Raw genomic sequence first — 25,526 nt, forward strand, 5'->3', positions numbered from 1 at the left:
TGTGAACCAAGTGTATATTCTATATGATGCTGTTAAAAAAATAAGCCTGTTGACTTGTGGAGTGTCTTTATTCACACTTGAGCATGATTGTGTTGTGTGTGTGAGGCTGTAGTTGTGTATCCGCGTGTGTAAACATCTCCATGTTACCAGTTACCATTACCGTTAACAGTATAAATATGACCTGTGACCTTTTCCCCTCAGAACTTCCCCCTACCCAACTCCATAATAGTAACAGTATTCTCCATTATAAGTGTATGGCCTTTCACAATACAAAACCCCAATATGTATTTTGGAAATCTCTCTCCAAACAGAGTACGTATACGGTCTGTTCCAAAAATGTGGCTGCACAAAAAGTACATAGAACTGCGCAAACGGAGTTCCATTTGCATGGAGCCCTTAAGCCTTCGCATGACTTCATCAAAGCTCGTCATGTCTCCTGGTGAGATCCTCTCCGTAATTGGTTGCCTGGCTCCCCACAAACATGTTCCAATTAGCCAGAATCTCCTTCTTGGTTATTTTGTCATCCTGTTTCGTCCAATCGCGGAGGAGGAGGCAAGTTTCAGGTCCCGCCCACCACCATTCATTGCGTCATGATTGAGAGAAGGATGAAAAAGAGGGAGAGTGGAATGAAATTGAGGGAGAAATGGATAGATAACGGTGAGAAAGGGAGAAAAGTGTGAATGAAGGACAGATGGAGAGAAAGATTCATTATAATTAACAGGTCATTACCCCCAATTAATTCCATTATGTTGATTATTAGCGGTGTTCAGGCTGACAGTGTGTGATGTGAGAGAGCCCTGAATCTGCTCCCAGGCTCATGTCTCTAGTGTCGCAAATGGCACCCTATTCCCTATAGTGCACTACTGTTGACCAGGGTCAATAGGGCTGAAGTACTGCACTACAGGGAATAGGTTGCCATTTGGGATGTAAACGTCTTTGTTTTAGCATAAAAGCTACTATTTTTCAAAGTTCCTAATTTAAACTGCTAGGAGACTGTTCTAGTGTTATTACCACAGATTAAATTTAATATTTACATAGGATAGGCCTATGCGTTGCACATGTCACCAAATACAGTGGTCAGTTGTAACACGATGTTATTTGGTTTTCATATGAGAAGTCGGTGAGGTTGGGGGAAGGTGTGAGGTCAGAGAGGAAGGGGAGATGCTACGGGGTGAGTTGGAAGGGGTGTGAACGGGTGGGGGTATGCACTGCACGATAGTTATAGCTATGGCGGTGGTTAGATGTGGGGTGAGGGTAGAAAGGGGAACACATGAGGTGTGAGTTGTAGAGGGGTACAGGGATGGGGAGGGGTGCTGCAGAGGGTATAAGATTGTGTGTGGAAGTGGATTAGGAAACATTTGTTGTAATGGGTGTACAGGTATGGTAAGTTTAGTTTGTGGTAAGGGTGAGATCAGGCAGTAGGACTGGGGAGATGCGTACCTTGTCTGTGTCTGTCTCGTGGATGAGGTGCTTAGCCTCATTGTCAGTATGGTCAATCTCTCCTGGCAGGATCCACTGAGCTACCTCATGGTTATCCAGGAAACCATCCTGACAACAACACGCATAGAGCTTTTACAAACCATCCTGACAACACAAACCTGTTAACTTAGTATGTTGACAGAGAGAGGGGTGCGTGTGTGTGTGTAAGTATTGACATGGCTGGTCTGAGGGGTAGGGTACTGTAAGTGTACTGACTTAAATAGTGATGTGATAGTAATGTATAAGGAGAGGATGTTGTCAATGTTAAGGTGATCCAGTAGCAGCAGACTAGTGTACCTTGTTGGTGTCTCTGATCTCTGTGAAGTGCTTTTTCTCCGTCAGCACCCAGTCTGGTTCACTCTCTCCATTCTCAGGTGTGAACATGTCCCCTGTGATAGAGAACAGGTTACAGCTTGTACAGTAGGTGTTGTATTTTTAAAGTATATTCCAGGGGTTATGAGCTAGTTCAGGGCTACAACAAAATTGTGAAACGTCTGGGGGTACCCGAGGAGCGGATTAAAAATCACTGGTCAATACGCTGTGCATCTCTGGGTTATCTTCTGTTTGTGTACGCATACGAGCACTTTTCATTTAACATATAGTTGGTTGTGGACCCAAGAATATCACGCATAGATGGTAATAAAATATTTCATTTTTTGTTCTCATATTAAAATGTATAAAAAAACAATTACATTTGGTTGATGACATATTGTATGTTCTCTGTTTGGAAAGGGTAGTAAGTTGAAGGAGAGACTAACCAATGTATTCGTCAAGGGTGATCTTTCCATCACCGTTCTTGTCAATGTCTTCTACGGTTTCCTGAAGCGAAACAGAATAAAATAGTTTAGAAGTGGGCTGGAGAAAAAAGTACACCACCTGGATGTTCCTCAGAATTTGATTGATCTTGTGACTCTAGTGACTGATCCCAGTCCTCTGACTGACCTGTATAACAACGGCCTTCATGTGGTCGTACTCCTCGGGGTGAAGGAAGGCAGTGAACTCGTCCTTGGTGGCGATGCCGTCCCCATCGCGGTCAGCTGTCCTAAAGCGCCTCTCGTCTCTAGTCAGCATGGCCTTGTAGCTAGCCTTGTCATCCACATCGTCAAACTCTTCATCTGCAACGGAGCGGAGGACATTCTCAGAGTCAAGACATGGCTTTGTAAAGCAAAGATCAGGGGCCGTATGTATCAAGCGTCTCAGTGTAGGAGTGCTGATCTAGGATCAGGTCTCCCCTGTCCATGTAATGTTACTTGTTATGATCTAATAGGCTAAACTGATCACTAACCCCTTCCCCTGCCTTTGTATTAACAATACGAGCCTAAGATGACACCACTATCGCATAGCTGTATGGCCACTACTGTACTGTCATGTTCAGCTCTCCTCTCTCATTCCCTTCTCATTTTTGGATTGTGTTTGTAGCTCATGATCAATCTCTCCTTATATTACATAGTAATTATATCAAATGTGATCCTACATAAATAGTATCTTGGTTGTGCCAAAACCTGCCCATCATTCCAACAATCTTTAACACCCATAAAGCCTACTAATTATATGTGGACTATACACCTCTGGTAAATTTGGACTGCCCTTTTGAAGTCCCACCCCCTCGGTCATTCACCTCAAATTTACGCTACCCACGCTCCCACACACACCCCCTCCCTTGTCGTACCCAGGTAGTAGCCGTAGGTGGTGTTCTTGTATTCATCCCAGCCGATCTTCCCATCCTTGTTCTGGTCGTACTCCTTCCAGTGTTTCAGCACATTCTCCTCGATGTACCTCCTCTGCCTGTGTTTGATCCACTGGTGCAGTTCACCATGGCTCACGAAACCATCCTTGTCTGTGTCGATGCGATCTACAATCTTCCTGCCAAAGGGACAGAACAAGCCAACTAAGCCTACTACCTACAGAAGCGAATTTGGCCACCATTCAGAGCCTGGTTCCTTTCTAGGTGTCTTTCTTGGTTCCAGTCTTTCCAGGGAGTTTTTCCTAGCCACTGTGCTTCTACATCTGCATTGCTTGCTCCTTGAGGTTTTATGCTGGGTTTCTGTATAAGATAATTTCCATGTAAAAGGACCCATGAGCACCAACGTGAAGTTCATAGGAGCATATCAAATTGGTTGTCAAATGAATGCTAAGAGTATATGTCTGATAAGGCATACTGTATATACATTTGTTACAGGTTTTCTTTTTTCCATTTATGTTTTGAGTTTGGACTTTTAGCACGTAAGGTGCACCGATTGGTGTCACCTTGTTAGTCAGAAGGTGTTTCACCTGTACTGGCCCAAGTGATATTTAAGAGCAGCTGGCTCAGTGCTCCAGTTGTCTTGAGAGATGTGTAGGGTCAACACTTTTAGTTGGCTCTCCCTATTTGATTTCTAGAAAAACATTCCTTTGTCTGATCTTCCCTGTTTTAATTTTGCGGTCTTTAAGTTTGGTGTGGGTTTTTCATTTGTTTGCCTCTTACTTGGCAAATTTAGTGGGTGTTCATGGTGGGTGTCTTTTAGGTCCCAGTTTTTATTGCTATGCAATTTTCAGTGGACACCCCCATGAGTGTCTTACAGAACCCCCTCCTAAAACCCCAACTGTTTAGTTTTGGTTGTTGTCAGTGAGTCTTTGTTAGATCCCCTTTTGTTTGGTCAAAATGTTTGATTCTTGCTGGGGAACGTAACATTTTACAACCAAATTTGGTCTTGTTTGGGGCAGAGCTCATTAAAAGAATTCCCAAATAAGGATATTGCATATTTATACTTTAACTAGGCAAGCCAGTTAAGAACAAATTATTTTTACAATGACGGCCTAGCCCGGCCAAACCCGGACAGCCTGGGCCAATTGTGCACTGCCCTATGGGACTCTCAATCACGGCCGGATGTGATGCAGCCTGGATTCGAACCAGGGACTGCAGTGACGTCTTTTGCACTGAAATGCAGTGCTTTAGACCGCTGCACCACTCGGGAGCCCAACTTTGCAGTGAGTGTGGCTACATCCCAAATGGCACCCTATTTCATACATAGTTCCCTCTTTTTGACCAGAGCCCTATTGGCCCAGGTCAAAGGTACTGCTGTACATAGGGAATATGGACCCTGGTCTATAGTAATGCATAACATAGGAAATATGGGCCCTGGTCAAAAGTAGTGCATATTGGCCATTTGGGACACTGCCTGCCTGGGAGTTCTGTAACATAATGTACCCAAGTTTGTCTTTGCTTTCCTCAGGGGTCAGCTGGTCGAAGGTCTTGGCTTCCTCTTTGCCCAGGAAGGCTTCGTGGTCATATTGGAAACCAGTGGAGTCGTCATGGGCGTGGTCACTCAGGTCACTATGGCGATGGACACGCTTCTCTTTAGCGGGTACAGCTACCACCACCTCGAGGATGAGAATGAGTGAAAGTAGTGACTGCAGCAGCATCTTCTGTCCTGAGAAAGAAAAAAGGAGAAAGAGAGAGAGACACTACAGCAGACTGAACAGAACTTATCCTGCAAATAGACAGAGATGATACTTGCCAGACACATGGGCCTCACTCAAAATAATACATTATTGGGTTAGACAATTACTGTTTATTTAATGCAAACAGTGATACATATGGTCATAAAAAAAGTGTGTTCAACTTTTGTGCCCTATTTATAGGCTACTGTCTTGAGTCCTGACATGAATTAGGATAAATCAGTCAATGTCTGTTGTCTTAACACTTCTGAATTATGAATACAACAATAAATTACATCAATAATGCCTGTGAATGAATTTTAAAAGATGTTTTAAAGCAAAAAGGGATGCAGTTAGGTAGCCGACATATTTTAAGACAATGAGTTTAGGCTACTTCAAGAACATTTTTACTTGGCATAAACTGTACACAACGTTTTTTTAATTTTAAACAACCGAAATCACTCAATTTCTTTACTGGAGCATATACGTTCATGCATTATTAATAATAATACAATTAAAACACGTACCAATTTTTAGCAACACGTCTCAATCACGGTTTTTTCTGGGCTTGTAAAGATACGCGTTGGCACTTTCCCTGCCTCTTTAAATTCTACAATAAAGGAGGCGGTGCCACGCTTTCTCAGTCGACCATTCGCAGACACGCTGACAAGAAAATAAACCAATAGAAACGAGGAAATGGGATTAACGGAGCCCGAGACTGATTTCGATTGGCTTTGAAGCGCCACGTTGACATGCGAACGCGCAAACCTCCATACTGGAGCGCGCATGAAGAGATTTTTACGAAAGTTTTCATCAGCAATGTAAAGGGACACATGAGGTGTATAAACATACGGCAAGGAATGGCAGGCAGCATTGTTTGGTAAAACCCAATGTAATTGACATGCATCTTGCCCACTCATATGAAACCAGGGAGGATGGAAACCCACACCACTGTAGCCTTTACCACTGTAAAGTCCGAAAATGATATACAATACTAAAATCGGGAACGACAGACAAACGAGATATTTGTTATAAAGGAATTTATTCAGCATGGGGGGGGATTATTTTCACATAAATGAATAACGTATGCTTATGTTGTTCTGGAAACCCAACGCTTGGGGGCAGAGTGGGATACCTTTTGAAACGAACAATCTAGAAACCACAGCAGATCTTTTTTTCTTCAAAATCCCCCCCTTTTTCGTTTCCCGACTTCCTTCCTACCACATACCTCCCGCCAGAGCCACCTTAGCCTATTTCCACTCAGTATCATTTTCAGGGCAGTTACATCAGTTTAACTTTTAATGCCTCGATGAAATCATTAATCCATTCCTACTTTATTATATGAGAAGGAAGTATTTTGTTTAGGTTTAGCATCATTTATTTTCAGTGTTTGGTCATATGAACGGAGTTTGATATGATTAGAATTGGCTATTATTCATTGATTGATTCGTTCATTTTATGTAGCCAATTTCTCCATATTGTCATTGGAATTGTTGTCATTTACTTAATTGTATTATTCAGGCCTACTTCATTTGGTTATTAAAGGTGAATAGCTTTTTTTCTATTTTGATGTTAAGGCTATAAAACAGTCATAAATAATGCACTGTGCCAAATTGTGATGTAAATGTGCGTACTATCTACTGGTGCACCAAAATACAGTGGGACACTTTTATAGGATTTTCCAATGGATGAAAGAGATCCAGGTTACTGGCCAAACACTTAACGACACCTAACCCCCTAGCCCTCAAATTAAGTGGACACTTCTGATGACATTTCATCACGTCTGACGAGTATACACTTGCAGGGCAATGGGCAAGGGAGGAAGGAAGGAATGATTTTTAAACGGAGTCCCCTTGGTCGGAAATTCGTCCCTCGTTCATCCCGAGATGATTGTGTTTTCAGCCACTGGTAGTTTGTGGGTGTTTTATACGGCTACAGTCAATTATGAGTGCATGTCTATATTAAATATATAATAAATAATATATACCAATTATATGATAGCTAGCAAATGAATTAGCTAACTAACATTAGTCTGCCTAGCTGGAACTTCTGAAGAAGGAAAATGTTTTATTTCTAAAATTTTCCAAAGATAACCAAACAAAAACATATTTTTCTTTACGTAGCAGCAAAATGTCACACTTATTTGCATTCCTTTTTACTTACACTTGTATCTTGACTTCTCCATTGATGTTGTTTTTTAAGTTTTCGCTGACTTTTCTTAGCGAATGTGCAATCGTCGCAAATTGAATTATGGGGAGTTTCTAAAAACTAGGGCTGAGGGGCTTACGTTGCAAACCTCCCTTGCTTGGCTAATCATTTGGACCGCCCTCCAAGATGGCGATGGGGATTCCCCCAAGGGCATAAGGCGAGGGTAAGTGGATGAGGGTGTGTTTTTGAAGTCTTTGGACCGCAGGCCCAGTTTACATTTGGGACCCCCGGGTAGGTTAAGCAGGGCTCTTGGTACTTGTAGTACTATGCCCTGTAAATGTTTTCTTGTAGTACTGTTATTAGTACTGTTAAGATGGCGCCGGAGAACAAGGCTGACGTTTTAATTATTCCTAACCAATCGTGTTTTTTAGTTTGTTTCTTTGCGTTGTTTGTAACTTATTTTGTACATAATGTTGCTAATACGGTCTCTTATGACCGAAAATAACTTCTGGGCATCAGAAGTGCGATTTACTCACCACGGACTGGCAGAATCCTTTTTTTCCTTTAATGAGTCTGAAAAGCCCGACATGAATGATATACTTCTCTCCCGGGAACAGGCCCAGATCCCGTCATTTGTACGAAGAGACGGCACAGAAAAAGGGGCCTTAGAATTGGTAGGCAATCGAATAAATCCCCACTTCCTTTCATTCTGCTAGCAAACATGCAATCTTTGGAAAATAAAATCAACGACCTATGCGGAAGATTAAACTATTCCTCTGACACCGCCAGGACCTCTATACCAGGCGGTGTCAGAGGAAGGCCCTAAGAATTGTCAAAGACTCCAGCCACCCTAGTCATAGACTGTTCTCTCTGCTACCGCACAGCAAGCAATACCGGAGCACCAAGTCTAGGTCATAGAGGCTTCTTAACAGCTTCTACCCCCAAGCCATAAGACTCCTGAACATCTAATAAATAGCCACCCAGACTATTTGCATTGCCCCCCCCCTTTACACCTCTGCTTCTCTGTTGTTTTCGTCTATGCATAGTCACTTTAATAACTCTACCTACATGTACATATTACATCAACTAACCGGTGCCCCCGTACATTGACTCTGTACCGGTACCGCCGTGTATAGTCTCGCTATTGTTATTTTACGGCTGCTCTTTAATCACTTGTTACTTTTCTTTCTCATTCTTATTCATTTTTTTAAAACTGCATTGTTGGTTAGGGGCTTGTAAGTAAGTATTTCACTGTAATGTCTACACCTGTTGTATTCAGCTCATGTGACTAATAAAATTGGATTTTGATTTGATTAGTACTGTTATTTGAGTGAATTCTGTAAAAGTGGGACTCTTTTTGCATGTACGTCTCCTGTAACCTCTTCAGAGATCTATCTAACATATTAGCCCAATACATGATACATTTCTGAAATCCTCAGATGTTTCCCAATCACACACAATTGAATTGAATTGTCATTGGGGTACAATTGGGACTATAATAATGGTGTCCCGGTTATTTTAGTCTGCTGTCCCAGTCTACCAAATGCAAACTGAAAATATGCTTTTGACTCACTGTACACAAATGGGTGTGTCATCCCTTCTGTCAATATGATATCAACACAGTTTTTTTTGTGATTAGAAACTTCTTGAGGATTTCAGAAATGTATCGTGTTGGGCTAATATTTTGGATAGATATCAAAAGAGGTTATAGCAGACGGAAATGCAAAAAGTGTCGCACTTATTCCGAATTGATCCTACTTCATTGTGTTATTTAGGCCTACTTCATTTTATTATTTACGCAATTGTGTAATTTACTTCATTTGTCCTTTCTTGAGATTTTCTCATAAACCCATAGAAATAGAAAGACCTTCTCACAACATTCTGGGAATGGAACCGATTTGCTATCTTAGTTAACAGGAATCCAATAGTTCTCAGTGTTGGACTCCTCAGTCAGGACAATGGTTGACAGCAGGTGTTGCTGTTATTGGATAGTTTTACACAGGATGTTGCTGAATGACACAGTTGAGACTTTCTCATCCCCTCCTCTAACCATACCTTTTTATTATGTCCTCTCTCTCTCTCTTTCCCTCTAATTCAAACTCGTTCTCGCTCTCTCGTTTCTCTCTTTCTTTCTCCTTTCTCTTGCTATCTCCCTATCTCACACATACCCTGTCTGCCTCTTTTTCCCTCCGCTCGGTTTCATTCTCTCTTCTGTCTTTCCCTTTCCGTCTCTCTCTCCCTCTCTTTCTCTTTTGGTCTCCTCTCTCGCTCCTCTCTTCCCTCGCCTAAGGCAGTGTGTCTAGTTCCATGGAGCAATTGAAGGTGACAGGGGCAGTGAGAGAGGAGGGGAGAGGGAGGGATGGAGGGAGGACGTGCCACAGTGCCTGGGGGCACACAACAGCAAAGAGATGGAGAGAGGAGGAAGAGAGAGAGAGGAAAGAAGGAAAGACAAAAGCAAGGAAGAGGAGGGGAAGAGTGAATTGAGAGGGGGAAATTGACATAAAGTGAGAGAGATGGATATAGAAATGAATATTTCATAATCAATGTAGCCCCTCCCCTTTTATGGAAATTCACAGAGTTAATAGAGTCACGAAAGGGAAAAGGACACACACACAGACACACAACCGCACGCACACGTAAGCTCGTGTGTTTTGTTTTAAGCACTTGATATTAATTTGTCCCGGCATGGTTGCTATGGTGACCTCCATCCCCCTCCCCCCAGCAGTGAAAAAGAGAGAGATCGAGAGAGAACGAGAGAGGGTGACAGGGATGAACTAACAAGAGACTGAAAAAATGTGCCCTAAAGCTGCACGCATATTCAAGTAACACACAAACACACACGCATACACATATACAGTACACACACTCAGGGCCGGCTCTAGCCTTTTGGGCCCCCCCCACCTCACGGGCAAAAGTGATTAACAAAATCAACGGTGGCCCCCTGGAGGTCAGGGTCCCTGGGCAAGTGCCCTGTGTGAATAGTCGGTATTTGGCCATGATTACTACAAGTTTAGATAGCTGGCAAGACAAAAGTATGTGGACACCCATTCAAATTAGTGGATTTGGCTATTTCAGCCACACCTGTTGCTGACAGGTGTATAAAATTGAGCACACCGCCATGCAATCTCCATAGACAAACATTGGCAGTAGAATGGCCTTACTGAAGAGCTCAGTGACTTTCAACATGACACCCTCTTAGGGTGGCACCTAACCAACAAGTCAGTTCGTCAAATTTCTGCCCTACTAGAGCTGCCCCAGTTAACTGTAAGTGTTGTTATTGTGGAAACGTCTAGGCGCAACAAAAACTCAGCTGCGAAGTGGTAGACAGATTGTGCTTCCAGCTTTGTTGCAATAGTTTGAGGAAGGCCCTTTCCTGTTTCAGCATGACAATTCCCCGTGCACAAAGCAAGGTCCATACAGAAATGGTTTGTCGAGATCCATATGGAAGAACTTGACTGGCCTGCAGAGCCCTGACCTCAACCCCATCAAACATCTTTTGGAAGAATTGGAACGACTGTGAGGCAGGCCTAATCGCCCAATATCAGTGCCCAACCTCACCAATGCTCTTGTGGCTGAATGGAATCAAGTCCTTGAGGAATGCTCCAACATCTAGTGGAAAGCCTTCCCAGATGAACAGAGGCTGTTATAGCAGCAAAGGAGGGACCAACTCCATATTAATGCCCATGATTTTGAAATGAGATGTTCAACGAGCAGGTGTCCACATACTTTGGGTCATGTAGTGTATATACTGAACAAAAATATAAACATAACATGGAACAATTTCTAAGATTTGACTGAGTTACAGTTCATATAAGGAAATCAGTCAATTGATCCCGCTGGTGAAGAAGCCAGATGTGGAGGTCCTAGGCTGGCGTGGCTACACGTCGTTTGCGGTTGCGAGGCCGGTTGTGAGTACAGCCAAATTGTCTAAAACGATGTTGGAGGCGGCCAGCATCCCAGAGTCATCTCTTCACTGTTGACTTTGAGACTGGTGTTTTGCGGGTGCTATTTAATGAAGCTGCCAGTTGAGGACTTGTGAGGCGTCTGTTTCTCAAACTACGTAGACACTCTAATGTCCTCTTGCTCAGTTGTGCATCGGGGCCTCCCACTCCTCTTTCTATTCTGGTTAAAGCCAGTTTGCGCTGTTCTGTGAAGGGAGTAGTACACAGCGTTGTATGAGATCTTCAGTTTCTTGGCAATTTCTCGCATGGAATAGCCTTCATTTCTCAGAACAAGAATAGACTAACGAGTTTCAGAAGAAAGTAATTTGTTTCTTGCCATTTTGAGCCTGTAATCGAACCCACAAATGCTGATTCTCCAGATACCGAACTCGTCTAAAGAAGGCCAGTTTTATTGCTTCTTTAAACAGAACAACAGTTTGCAGTTGTGCTACCATAATTGCAAAAGGGTTTTCTAATGATCAATTAGCCTTTTAAAACAACAAACTTGGATTAGCTAACACAATGTGCCATTGGAACTCAGGAGTGATGGTTGCTGATAATGGGCCTCTGTCCTCTGTCTTTCAAAAACAAGGACATTTCTAAGTGACCCCAAACTTTTTTATATATATATTTAGGGGAGTTGGGGGCCCCCTATTGGCTTGGGGCCCTAAGTGATCGCTTATGCAGTTTATGCCTGGAGCCTGCCCTGCACACACTTGTGCATACAGGCATACACACAAGATACAGTGTACATGCCCATAAACCCACTCATACAAAGACAGGATGCATAGAAACATCTAAAACACATTTACAGAGATATCTTATATTCTTGCTTCAATGTTTCTGGAAAACAAAATCCCTTCTTTTTTATGTCATCTATCTCTTACCTCAGATGATTCTCTGTAGCCAGCGACAGTGAGAGAATGACAGAGAGAGAGGAAGTTTAGACGGGAGGGAGGGAAGGAAAGAAGGGAGGGAACGAGAGAGAGAACGCAGAGTTTTGTCAACCGGAAATAAAACATGTTGGCACCCTCCTTCTCCTCCACCTCCCCCCTCCTCCCATCTCTCTCTCCCTGTCTCTCGCTCTCTCTTCCTCATGCCCCCCTGTCCCCCTTTCTTTTTCTTCTTCTGATCTTATAGTCATACTTTAGTCTTCTTGTTTATTCTCTAGTCTTTATAATAATAACATGAGCTTCCTCGTTCCATTCTCTCTCTGTGTTCTTGAAGTAGTGGTGCACTTCTGTTAAGGTTTGAGTCAGTCGTATTTCAATTCAATCAATTCGGGTGATTAGAACATTTTAATTCAAGACGTGAAAACTCATCCTCATTGAAAGTAAATTTAGGCACTTCCTGAATTAAAATGTAATTGACATTAACCTTATGTGTTACGAAAATCATCCAATCCAGTCTACCTCCCAAGAAGTATCTGTTTGTAGTGTAGTTTTTAGAATATCAGGCAAAAGGTGTTGTATTATGACTGTAAAACATAGTGAGCTCTCTAATTGTATTCAATTAACCTTTATTTAACTAGGCAAGTCAGTTAAGAACAAATTCTTATTTACAAATGACGGCCAAACCCTAACCCGGACGACGCTGGACCAATTGTATGCCGCCCTATGGGACTCCCAATCACGGACGGTTGTGATACAGCCTGGAATCGAACCAGGGTCTGTAGTGATGCCTCTAGCACTGAGATGCAGTGCCTTAGACCGCTGTGCCACTCAGGAGCCCAAAAAATCATCAGACACCAAATAAGACTAAAGATAGATAACTGGGATTTGAGTAATAGAGTTCTCCTCAATACATCGCCACTATATTATATTGTATTACAGATATATTACCCCACAGGACTCAACATTAGTTTGCTCAAACTGTAGATGCATTCTCTCTTCTCATTTTTGTAGTGTCAAGGACTCTCTAGTTCTCTGGGCTAATCCAATGAAATATGCAAATGTGGTGTCACGAGTGACAAAGTGCAGTCAGAGAGAAACCAAGCCAAACATTCCGTAGCACGCGTATTTGGCAGCTTGTACTGTGTAGAGTGTGTGTATGTGGGGAGGGGCCTAACGTCGTAGTCTGTAAGGATAGCGACTGACCAAGTTGGTGCGTGACGGTGTCACTGGTGTGTGAGGGTGTCACTGGTGTGTGTGTGTGTGTGTGTGAAAAACAAGTACTGTGTATGAAAGTGTATACCTCAAAGTGTTTGTACTATGGCTATAACTGTGTGTTCCTAGAATGCAACCCTTTGTTTCATATTTGCAAATGTAAATGTATGCAGTTTCTCCAGCCAGAACTGGGCCAGTGGTCTCTCTCCCCCTGTCCTCTGTATCCGAAAGGTCAGAGTTTCTCTCTACAGTCCAAACCCTTTGGAACACTATAAGGCCAAACACATTTCAGTTTTAAAGCTTCACCTACGGTGTTCTTATGAATGCCTTATACGCCTGTATTAAATAGGTTGTTATTCATAGACCGTTTATATATCATTTGTTATATATTTATTAACAAGTACATACCGGTGCATGTCTAAAAACATTCAGTGCAAGGACATGTAACCTCATAGATCATGAATAATATGGCTTTTACATAAAATGGGTACACTGTGGATTAATGTTTGGAAGCCGCCCTTCAAATAAAGTGTTAATAGGCCTTGTTTTGAAATTGATATAGGTGATCGTCATCCTCCCTTCATCCTTCACCCTCCCTTCACGTTTCTTTCATTCTCTCCATACCTTTACCAGCCTTCCCTCCATCTTCTGCTCGTCTCTCTCTCTCTCTCTCTCTCATCACCCCTTTTCCTGGCATTAAGTCCAGACCTGACACTGACACTGAGTCTGTGTGTCATCCTTCTCTTCCTCCCTCCCTCCTCCTTCTCTCTCCTTCTCTCTCCCTCTCTATCCATCGCTCCGAGGACCAGAGTGCCTGCAGACTTGTTTCTCTCTCCCTGGCCCACTCCCCCCCTCCCTCGCCTCCTCTCTTTCGCTCTGTCTAACTCTCTCCATCTCGACTCTGGCTCGCCTCCCTGCTCGCTCTTTCTCTTTGCACACACAGTCAACAAAAGCGAGGTCAGAGGAGAGGGATGAGGGTATAACGAAAGAGAGGAAGAGGAGGAAGAGCGAAACCTTGGAAGCAGTGGAAAGACTAGAGAAACATCAGGTTTGGAAAACCATTGGCATCCTCTCTCTTGAGGAGGTGAGTGTCCTTTCACTAAACTCGTCAACCAACATCAATTTTGGGGGAAAGAGAGACAGACACAGACAGAGAGCAAATAAGAGAACAAGGCAAATTTGAACGAAACAAATAGGAACTACTTATGGCAGACAGTGAGAGGTATAGCAAAAGTACCAACTGGACCAAAGAGGGTGGATCCACACGGAACCGCACAGAACCAAGACAACTTGACCTTTGACTCGAGGTAGAGATACAGAAAGGCACTGTGAGGCAAACAGGTAGAGATACACCCCGCTAGCAAGGTCCATGAATATATGGTCAGAGAACGAGCTCTCACTCACTGATGCCTCAGGGTTTCTCCACTTCTTCTGTAATGTATAACCTTTCCCCCACTTTACTTGGTATGTTTTCAAGCTCAAGGTCTGCTAATAACAATTTATGAAATCTGCCTGTCCGTTGTCTTACGCTCATAACCGGTATGACTCTATGCTGGTTATGATACCTGGTTGTAGTCATAGTTGGGAGTCCGTCAATGCGCAGCACACTCACAGCTTTTGAATAAAAGGACACGGCAGGATTTATTTATGCTATTCCAGTCTCAATCATGATCACTGATTAACGGATCCACGAATCAGCTGGTGGAGTGAAGTGTATAGTGTTAGAGCATATAACTTGCCCCACAAACAAGATAATGTGTGTCCAGTGTTGTGAGTTGTTAGTCTCTTCCATCATTACTGTATTAGGGCCTATTGTTGCGTGTTTTTCCCGAAGTCCATTGACTGTTTAGTTGCTCTATTTCATTACCATCATGTGTCATTCGAGTGTAGTTACAGTGTTAACGAGAGTATTTCTGCCCCAATTCTCTGTATGCAGGTAATCACTGTCATACGTAGTCAGTGTATTTTTGTACGTACTTTTGTCCCCCCTTTCAGTGCACCACATTAATGTGAAGTTAGCTTTAAGGTTAGAGTAATGTGGTGTTGTGAGTGTGCTCCCCCCTTCTCTGTGTATTACAGGTGTAGCCAGTGTTGTGTGTAATTCTGCTCCCCTGTATCACTAGTACAGCTTTAGTGTTGTGACTACGTATTTCCGCTCCCCCTTCTGTCTGTGTGTGTATAATCATGTGTGCAATGTTACTTCTACATTGTGACTGTGTATCATTCGTGTAGTTTGTATCTGGGGTTGTGTTCTGCCTGTGTGGTTAATGGTAGCTGACAGTGTTACTCTCTCCTCTCATGCGTGTGTGTATAGTCAGTGTCAGAGTGGAGGGGATGTAGCTCCTAATTACTGAGTGTGTTTGTAATGAACTCCCCGTGGGTCGCCGTGGCAGGCTAATGCACAAGCGTGTGTCTGTCTGTCTGTCTGTCTGTCTGTCTGTCTCTCCAAACCCGATCACTTATTTCCTTTACCTTTCTCTCCTCTTCCTCCCCCCTCTGTCTTCCAGTAGTTCTGATCTGTGTTCTTATTGGAGGAGAGAAGTAAGAGGTCAGAGGTGAAGGGGAAGTGTTATGTGTGAGAAACTCAGCATGCTGAATCTACAGAACACCTCCAGCTGGACTGGGCCAAACAACTGGTACCATCAACCAACACAGCACGGTACAGATAGGAAACAGAGGTGGTGTGTGTGTGTGTGTTTGTGTGTGTGTGACTCGTGGAGTCAGCTTAGGGTGAGCTGGAGAATCTTCCACATGACTGAGCAGAAACAGTGTGCCAACAGCTACAAAACACACACACACACACACACACACACACTCAGTGACAGAGTGCACAAACACAAAACAGTGAAATGCATACGTACATGTGGAGATATGGAGGATGCATAAACGCTTGTTACACTCAGGCAGACAGTAACTGGTGGACACACAAACATTTCACCAAGAAAAGAGCTTCAATTATCCTTCTGTTCTAGAACAATCTCTCTCCCTCTTTCCATTAGATGGCTGTGTGGTGGATGATGTGAGCGTGCGGATGGTGGGAGGAGGAGAAGGAGTGCAAAGAGAGAGGGATGAGGTAGAGGACGCCCAGCATCACCTCCAGCTGAAGAGAAAGCTCCAGAGGAATCGCACCAGTTTCACCCAGGAGCAAATTGATGCGCTGGAGAAAGGTCTAATCCCAGCCCCAGGCTTCAGTTGAGGCCTGTGGAGATTAAATTAAATTACAGTAATAAACATGAAGGAAAAGCTTAGTTTAATGCCATGGGCATGTGTGTGTGTGTTAATGTGAACCATTGTGGGCTTCTTGACAAATTTTTCTCCACCTCACAGAGTTTGAACGGACACATTACCCAGATGTCTTTGCCAGAGAGAGATTGGCAGCTAAAATCGACCTTCCAGAGGCTCGCATTCAGGTAACCAACCGTTCACTCTGTCTGTCTGTTTAAACCTCTTCTCTTTATTCTTATCCTTTACTCCCCTTAGTGGTCACATTAGAGTATGGCAGCTACCAAAGTAGTACCTGAGCTGTTCTCAAACCAGTCCTCTGGGACCACCAGTTTTCACATATTTGTTATATTCCCACACAAACACACCTGAATGGTTACAGGTTGGGTTGATTGATTGACAGGTGTGGTTTTCCAATCGGCGAGCTAAATGGAGGAGGGAGGAGAAGTTGCGCAATCAGAAGAGGTCAGGGGGCGGGACTTCCTGTTCTCAGGCACATGCCCCCCTCAGCACCTCCTTCAACACAGGTGTCTATCACTCTCACCATGGTAACAGCTCAGGTAAGAAACCATATTTTCTTTCAATATGTTTGTAAGTGTACAAGTGTGTGTGTGTGTATTATTGTATACAATATTATTTTAAAACATATTTCTGTGTTTCTTGATGAAGCCTCGATGCACAGTCGCAGTGACAACTCTCTCTCAAGCTACGGCTCTCTCTCAGTCTTCTCCAATATGCAGGTAAATTCATCAAATGTTTATTTTTTATTGTGCTATGAACCCCGTGGCGTCCATTGACTATTAGTCCTTCATTTTGAACCAAAACTTTCACTGAATCTTTGTTCTGTCTCATCAATCTTATCACTGGTTAACAATCTTCTCTCTTTTCTCTTCCTGCCTGTCCTGTTACTGTCCCTCTCTCCTCTTCTCTTTGCTCTCTCTCTCTCTCTCTCTCTCCAGTCGTTGCCCCCCCAGTCCACTCCCTCTTACCCCTGCATGCTCCCTCCCTCCCCCTCTCCTCCCCCTGCCCCGGAAGTTTGACTCCCTCTCTTACCCCTCTCCTCACTTACCTCCCCCTCACTCTGCCAGCTCCAACACAGGTGAGTCTCTGCAGCATGTGTGCATGTGTGTCTGTGAAGATCTAGTATTTAGTTTAGGTACCACTTTGCTAACTCATCCTTCTTCGCTTTGTCTTTCTCTCTTTGTCTCTCTCTCTGTCTTTCTTTGTCTCTCTCCCAGGATATCTCTCTCCTGGTGTGTCGGGTAGTGAGCAGGACTTAGGTCAGTACTGGACCAGACTCCAGTGAGAATAACACAGTTACGGCATGACACTAGACCACCACCAGACCTGCCAGTATCTGAAGATCCACCTATTCTCTGTGACAGACTAAGATACCCAAACACCCAATCCGTTACAATCCAAAGCGATTACAATCAGTCGTTCTAATAATGACAAAACGACCAAAAAAAGTATCAATGACCTACCACAGCCAATAACAATCATGGATGGCCTTGGAACCACCAATGACAATCTAGTATGGGCCTGAAGCAGCCACTGACAATCAAGTATTGCTACTGGACTATTAATTACAATTAAGCTTGATCTCAGCGCACCAGGCAATCAAATGATGAACTGAAACTGGATCCCAGCAGATTCACTCACTCCTTCACTCACTCACTCATTCCTTTCAGATCAAACAAGACAATCAAGCATTGAAATGAAATCACCAATCATAGTCAAGCATGGGTTTCCTTTAACCAATGACAGTCGAGCAGGGATTAATGCAACCAATGCCCTAGGAGAGTATAAGACAATCGAAAACCAATACTAGTGAATAAGGACGTTACTGTGATGCCATATTTTTGTCCTCTCTCCATTCCTTTCTTTCAATCTGACTTTTGCAATCTTGCCCCTTTTAAAATCCCTTCCCTCATCTGTACATTTAGCACTGTGTGTGTGCGTGCGTGCGTGTGTGTATGTACGTGCAGACATGAGTGAGTGTTTATGTGTGTAGCTGCATTTTGTGTATGTGTGTGTGTCTTTAAACTGCTAATCATTTAAGTGTACTCCCTTTTTGTGAAACTGTTTGAACCAAGAATAAAATTCTAAATGTGGAACTAAACCATGCCTGTTATTTAACTGTCATTTATCATTAATAAGAGGGCTTGATTCATGTAAGAGTTGGAATGTGCATTGCTTATATTTGGAAATAAGTGAATTTACACCACATATACTGTACAAACAGGGAAATAATGGCTGGAAAGGGGGAATCCTGAGGTGGCTTTCTTTCTGAACACAAAAAGACTTCGGCTAATTTAAATGTGAGAATGTTTACCAAATCGTCAGCAACATATTGATCTATGGAAGTGAACCACCCCTCAGAATCGTCTGGTGGCGCTTGTCTATTATATGGCCTTTAGAGCTTTTGTTTATTTCTCACTCTGTCACTGAGCAGGAGCATTTCCTGCCTATGTGACTGTGGATTTCCTGTTTTTGTTACTCACATCACCACACCCACTGTAAATAATGCCCTGACTGACAAACCAATTCTCACGGGGACATGAAACGCACTTGTACAAACTTGCAAATGCGCACGCACGCACGCACGCACGCACACACACACACACACACACACACACACACACACACACACACACACACAAACTTGCAAATGCCGTATACAGTTCTTATAATCTTGATAATCACAATCAACACAAACACTCAGTTGCAGCCTGCCCATATAAGGTCCTATATGCTAACACAATTATTTGTGTGTTTCCGTGGCAATGTTTAAATGAGTGTAATTAGGAGCAGAGTTAACGAGGTGTGGAGATTCCGAGAGGATGTTGCACGCAAGACACTCTTAAACCCCTGCTCAAACAATCACATCACCACTATCCCCACTATCCCCTATGGACTGTCTCTACCTCCTTAACCCACCCAACCCATCAACTCAACTTCTATAAGAGAGCACTTATCTACTGTCTGTCTTTGAACATGGCCCTGCGTCTATCACTCTCTTGCCCCCTCCCTCTATCACTTCATCTTTCCCATCCCGCTTTCTACTGCCTTCTTCTTGGTCTTGCCCACTCAACACCTCTCTCTCTCTCTCCAGCTAAACTTGACCTCACTTCAAACCACTTTCAACTTTGAACATACACACTTGGACTTCACAAGGGTCACAGTATGTGTTCGTATTCACTCTCTTGTGACATTTCCAGTGGACAGGAAGAGTTTCCTTGGTGTAAAGGAGCACTGCTGCTTACCAGGTTTTAGAGCGAGTTCAGTCAAAGTAATCAAAGAAGCATACATCCTCTACCCTGATACTGTATGATGGTAACAAACACAATCCACCAAGAGTTGTATTTCTAGGGTGAATTTTCAACATTGACATCTATCTCTCTTTTCACCCCCTCCTTCCTCCTCTCACTCATTATCTCTCTCGCTCTCACTCTCTCATTATCCCCCCCAGCTTCCTGTCACAGAGGAAGTGCCTCACCCTGCTGGCTGGCTCCCCATTGGTTCTCAGATTAACAATGATTTGGGGGGAGATAGGGAGGGAAGGACAGGGGGATAGATAGAGGGAGCGGGAGACGTAGAGAGGGAGAAGGGTACGAGACAGGGCATTGGGCAGGCAGGAAGATGAGCACCAGAATAAATTAAAGGAGCGAAAGAGAGAGAGGACTACTTAATGTGTTCAACATGACGGCAAGGAAATGGCTTTGAAGGCGTAGGCGGTAAGAAGAACGCTACAAGAAGCAAGTCAGGAAACTGTCCATGCAGAGACTTTAGAAAACAGAAAGAGGGAGAGAGAGAGTTAGTGAAAAAGAGATGGCAGGAGAGAGAGCTCCATACTGTTTTTGTTAATTATAATGTATTACCGTATCAATGCAGTGGCATTTATTTTTATGTTCTGCTCAGTATTCTTTTGAATGTACCTTGTTTATGTACTTTTGTTTGTAACTCATATAACCCGCAGGTGGTCAGATGTGTTTCTATAATTTCAGATGGAGCATGGTCTTATCAGCAGTGTTTTCACTCTTCCTTCAAACGTGTCTGTCATGCAGTACACTTTTTTCTCTCTCTCTCTCTCTCGTCCCTCCAACTATCCTCTCTCCTTCACTCTCTCATTTCCTCCTCTCTCTCTGTACATTGTCTGTGTTCAACCATTCTCTCGCCTTTCCTCTCTTTTTCGCGCTTTTCTTTCTTTCTCTCTCCCTCTCACTCTCTCAGTACAGTCTCTCCCAATCCTTGTACCAGTGTCTGATTTTAAGCTGACGCTGGGCATGGTTTGGGGGGGGCCGTGCTGAGGATTCTGCAACAAGTTGTGCGTGTGTGTTTGGGTGTTGAGGGGTCTTTTTGTGCATTAGACCGCTGTGCCACTCGGGAGACGCAATAAATTGCTTTTTGTGGTAACCTTTCGAATTGGTTAAATATTCATCTGACCTCACAATGATTCCATGCCATTGTTGTTAGATACAAGTCATGTATTTATTGATGCAGTACACAGCCTGTACAGGTTACTAATAAATAGTATGATACATAATGAAAATCTGTGGTTTGTAGATGTTTTTTAAATTACTTTTTCATACTTTATAACCTAAGATTGAACTAAATCCAATAAATAGTTTTAAAATGTTGATTGATCTTTGAATGCAATGTGAAGAGCAGAGAAACACTCTTTTCACGCCACTTAGATACAGCTATGACCAGAAGTGACCTTTTCCTAGCAGATTAGGAGAATTTATGCATCAGATTAGGATAATTAACATAGCAGGTTTGGAGAATTAGATTAAGGTTAGGAAAAGGAGTAGGGTTAGGGTTAGCGGAAATGTTCTCCTAACCTGCTACGAAAATCACTTTTGGCCTTAGCTCTATTGAAGTGCTGTGAAAAAAGTATGTAGCTTTAGGGGTTCCCAAACTCTTTTGTGCCATGATCCCATTTTGATATATGAAAATTCTCAGGGCCCCAGAGCACTGATGGTGATATCAAGACAACTGGGAACTCTGAAAAATTTGAGGTCAAATCATGACGCCAGTGAACCTCAGGTCAGAAAGTCGGAGCTCTAAGAAAGAGGCCAGAGTTCCTGAGTTGGAATGACCGTTCAAAATGATTTTTCCCAGTCGGAGATAGTTTTTCCCCCCGAGATCCCAGTTGTCTTGAACACACTGAAGTCGGATATTTCCGAGTTCCCAGTTCTTTTGTATGCAGCATTATTGCTCAGAGGGAGACGGCAGGGTATTCCCTATGAGATAGGAACACAAACTCCTCCACAGTGACCCGTGAATGTATTCGGTCACATGACAGCTCAATCAGTTGAATGACTTCACTTACCCGCATGTCAACTGAGCCAGAATCACAGTCAAATGGATTGGGACGTAGGTCCCAAAGTGCTCTTCCAAGCATTAGAGGTGAGCGATCACTCGTGTGGGACACTTATAATGCTGTTTTCTGTTTGAAACATGCACAGCCGAGGGAAAGGGGCATGGTTAGCTTTTGAAAGACTCCAATAAGAATTATTTCCTCTGAATCGGTCGCTTGGTTTTTGTATATCCGCTGCATGCTTGCAAGTACCGTATGTCGTTTACATAGGAAAGATTTTCTTTTCATTACCCAGAAAGTCAACCAGTTTTTTTTGCATCCATTGTGAAAGGCAACAGTTCCTCTCTCAATGCGAAAAATCCTTCCAACACTCACCCTCGATAACCTCCAAGCCTCATTGTGAAATAGTTTTTCAAACAGGCGTGCGTGCAGTTGATGTGGTTTGATGTAGCTAACAATCGAAGTTGCCTGCTGCAGTATATCTCCCCGAAGTTCTGTGCGCAGCTCTTTTGCCACCAGCTGTGTATTATACAATGCCTCCATATGGCAGAAGGAGACACATTCATAAGTAGAGTGCAGAGAGGCCTGCCCCTGTTTCCTGATAGATGAAACCCCATCTATGCCAAAGCCCACATTTCCATCCCGTGGAATATGGTTTTCGTCAATATAGCACGCAGCACACATCAACTGTGCCGTTTCGTACTCGGGAATCGTGAGACAGAACAATATGTCCTCATGAATAACACCCCCCGACATGTACAGTAAACAAAAGTCAATGCGTGGGCATAAACTGGGGAGTTTGAGTCATTCAATCAGAGTTTCCTCTTGATTGCTAGTAATAGCATAAATGATTTGTTTAACAGTGTTCTCTGACAAAGGTATTGATGTGAGTTTCTGTGCCTCTGCCTCCCCACACATTGTTTTCACCACATCAATTGCAGCCGGTAATATTAGAGTCTCTGCAATAGTGTGTGGTTTCATAGCGTAGCGGGCCTAGTCATTCACCGTGGGAATGACTGAAGTGCAACGGTAAGTGCGGCCTTCTCCCACGATCTAAGGGCTCTCTCTGGTTGAATTGTATCTTTTAGATTTGAATAATTATCATTTAGATTTTTAAGCTTAAACACATCACAAGGATTTTGGAAATTCTCCTGCAACTCCATTTTTATATCAGGCGACCCCACGCAGTGTCGTGACCCCTTGTTTGGGAACCGCTGGTGTAGCTGTATCGAAGTGACATGAAAAGAGCTTCCACTCTTTTTTTTTTTTTTTTTTCTGAGAGCAGACATCTTTTATGTCCAAGCCGTTGTTTTATGTCCAAGCCGTTGTTGAGCAAAGGGAGCTGAAGAAATGGTGATGGATGCTCCGCAGACTGTGGAGATTCAGAATGTTGTTCAACAGCTGATATGCTGATTGTGAAGAAGGTGGATTTTATGGTGTTTATTGCACATGTGGTTAATTGTACTGCACAAACTAACAAAAAGTCAAAGAAACTGGACATAATAGCATCTGCCGAAACATTGCAAAAAATACTGTCCGAAGTTGCTCTTCCTTCTCAGGCCCCAGAGCCGGTAGTGATTGGTGTTGGCAGTTGAATCTGAATAAAGGAGTACATTTAGTTTTGTTTAGTTAATTTAGTTTAGTTTTATTTTGTTCATGATTTGGGCTGATATACAGCCAAAACAGCAGGTGGCAGAATGCACTTATATCTTTTGTTTGCGAACCGCAATAATGTCAAAGAAGACCCTGTACAATAGGTGGCGGCAATCCACCAATAGGTGTAGTCTGCCATAAAACTTTAAAGAAAAAGAAGAGAGCGGACATGCGCAGATGTTACGTTTGGTAGAAGCGGTAATGATGCTTGAACCTCACGGCGGTGAAAATAAGAATGAATGGACGTTGGTCCAGAAGAATGGAAAAGTAGCAAAATTGTTGGGAAAAAAAATTGGGAAATAATGTGTAGTTCTGATAGTACACCACTGTATCTTGTAGGAGTAATTTTTTTGTGAAAAAAAAATGATATACCCGTCACGAGATGGATTGGTAGATATAAGTGGGTGGTGGGGCTGGTGTTATCATCATCATATACAGCTACATTTGTATGGAATGGTCTGCCCATCTATGTGAGAGACACAGACTCTGTCTCGACCTTTAAGTCTTTATTGAAGAGTCATCTCTTCAGTTGGTCCTATGACTGAGTGTAGTCTGGCCCAGGGGTGTGAAGGTGAACGGAAAGGCACTGGAGCAACGAACCACCCTTGCTGTCTCTGCCTGGCCGGTTCCCCACTCTCCACCGGGATTCTCTGCCTCTAACCCTATTACGGGGTCTGAGTCACTGGCTTACTGGTGCTCTTCCACCCCGCCCCTAGGAGGGGTGCGTCACTTGAGTGGGTTGAGTCACTGACGTGATCTTCCTGTCCAGGTTCGTGCCGTGGGGGGGGGGATCTTTGTGGGTTATACTCAGCCTTGTCTCAGGGTAGTAAGTTGGTGATTTGTAGATATGTCTCTAGTGGTGTGGGGGCTGTGCTTTGGCAAAGTGGGTGGGGCTATATCCTGCTTGGTTGGCCCTGTCGTCAGACGACGGGGCCACAGTGTCTCCTGACCCTTCCTGTCTCAGCCTCCAGTATTTATGCTGCAATAGTTTGTGTCGGGGCGCTAGGGTCAGTCTTATGTCTGGAGTATTTCTCCTGTCTTATCCGGTGTCCTGTGTGAATTTAAGTATGCTCCATCTAATTCTGTCTCTCTCCCTCCCCTCCCGGAGGACCTGAGCCCTGGGACCATGCCTCAGGACTACCTGGCCTGATGACTTGCTGTCCCCAGTCCACTTGGTCATGCTGCTGCTCCAGTTTCAACTGTTCTGCCTGCGTCTATGGAACCCTGACCTGTTCACCGGACGTGCTGCCATGTCCCGCACCTGCTGTCTCTAACTCTGATTGATCGGCTATGAAAAGCCAACTGACATTTACTCCTGAGGTGCTGACCTGTTGCACCCTCTACATCCACTTATTAGAGAGGTTGGCAGAGTAGAGCAGGGCCAGGGGAGGGTTCCATATTGTGTGCAGCACCAGTGTGAGATTGTAGTGCCTTTCACCATATTGTTTTCAGTGCCTTCCCTTAGAATAACTATCTTGTTGCAGTGCCACATCAGAATAATTCCGTGTGCAGTGGAGTAAGATTTGTAGTGCCTTTCACCATATTGTTGCAGTGCCATATCAGAATAATGCAGTGTATCACTTTTACATGCCCGATATTTACCTGAGGGAGTAAGGGGGAGGGTCTATTGTGTCGACACAGTCCTGGAAATCGTACAGTCTGCTGTGGGAGGTGGGGTACAATCCATATTAACCTATGAATTGAAAATAAAACTTACCTGTCCTGGTCTTCTGTTTTTGGGGTTGTGTGCCTGAGAACATTATATCCTGTGTTGGATGGAGTTATAAGGGGTTCACACTAAACTGGGATATGCCGACTTGTGGAACCCGTTCAAAACATCCAAAATGATGGAGAAAGCATTGGGTAAAGTAGAATCAGTGAAGATCACGAGAAGTAGGCTTGTTCTGGTTTCTGCGGATCAGAAAAAATGTATGTTGGATATCGACATTACTCTATTAATGAACATTCCAGGAGTGGTTGATACGCGTAGGATGAATCGTAAGGTTAATAGCAGGAAGGAGAAGTGTCGTCTGTTCTAGTGTTTTTTTGTTATGTGGAGTCTTGCACTACTCTAGTGCAGCTGTGATATGTGTACTATTCTGTCAGAGCTTTTGTAAACCAACTTTACAATGTTCTTGCTGTAAAATATTTGGACATGTAAGAAGTGTCTGCAGACGAGAGAAGCTGAAATGTGGAAAAGATCACTATGAAGGAGATTTCACATTTTTAGTAGAAGAG

At 43.5% G+C, this 25,526-nt stretch overlaps 2 protein-coding genes and 1 long non-coding RNA gene across 6 annotated transcripts; 2 read left to right on the plus strand and 1 right to left on the minus strand.

Annotated features, from left to right (window-relative positions):
• Positions 1-49: 49 nt before the first annotated feature.
• On the minus strand, positions 50-21,989 carry rcn3 (reticulocalbin 3, EF-hand calcium binding domain). Of its 4 annotated transcripts, none has more exons than XM_029635323.2 (8): positions 21,648-21,989; positions 4,667-4,889; positions 3,149-3,342; positions 2,422-2,594; positions 2,238-2,298; positions 1,777-1,868; positions 1,441-1,548; positions 50-525 (listed from the first exon to the last, which is right to left on the minus strand). In XM_029635323.2, the coding sequence occupies exons 2-8, from the start codon at positions 4,879-4,881 to the stop codon at positions 418-420; spliced, it is 951 nt and encodes a 316-aa protein (XP_029491183.2). In that variant the 5' UTR covers positions 4,882-4,889; positions 21,648-21,989; the 3' UTR covers positions 50-417. The 4 variants fall into 4 exon arrangements, with proteins under 4 accessions (XP_029491183.2, XP_064867170.1, XP_029491185.2 ...); XM_065011098.1 differs by lacking the exon at positions 21,648-21,989 and adding an exon at positions 11,873-11,895; XM_029635325.2 differs by lacking the exon at positions 21,648-21,989 and adding an exon at positions 7,060-7,149.
• Positions 13,664-18,434, plus strand: pax10 (paired box 10). Its single transcript, XM_065011104.1, is given in 9 exon segments — positions 13,664-14,174; positions 15,598-15,749; positions 16,090-16,257; positions 16,418-16,500; positions 16,716-16,872; positions 16,982-17,052; positions 17,272-17,328; positions 17,330-17,411; positions 17,551-18,434. Coding segments are annotated over 8 exon segments (774 nt in total). The 5' UTR covers positions 13,664-14,174; positions 15,598-15,661; the 3' UTR covers positions 17,619-18,434.
• LOC135564989 (uncharacterized) lies at positions 19,868-25,016 on the plus strand. The gene is made up of 2 exons (XR_010461314.1): positions 19,868-21,724; positions 24,397-25,016. It is a non-coding gene; the product is annotated as an uncharacterized LOC135564989 (long non-coding RNA).
• The last annotated feature ends 510 nt before the right edge of the window (positions 25,017-25,526 follow it).

This window comes from Oncorhynchus nerka, linkage group LG26, assembly GCF_034236695.1.
Source record: "Oncorhynchus nerka isolate Pitt River linkage group LG26, Oner_Uvic_2.0, whole genome shotgun sequence".
In the NCBI taxonomy this organism is placed as follows: domain Eukaryota; kingdom Metazoa; phylum Chordata; class Actinopteri; order Salmoniformes; family Salmonidae; genus Oncorhynchus; species Oncorhynchus nerka.

Excerpts from the sequence above, each read along its gene's own strand:
- rcn3 (XM_029635323.2), bottom strand. The coding sequence starts at position 4,881 with ATGCTGCTGCAGTCACTACTTTCACTCATTCTCATCCTCGAGGTGGTG. Across the intron at positions 3,343-4,666 it reads GAAAGCAAAGACAAACTTGG|GAAGATTGTAGATCGCATCG; the intron begins GTACATTATGTT and ends TCCCTTTGGCAG. Across the intron at positions 2,299-2,421 it reads TGAAGGCCGTTGTTATACAG|GAAACCGTAGAAGACATTGA; the intron begins GTCAGTCAGAGG and ends GTTTCGCTTCAG.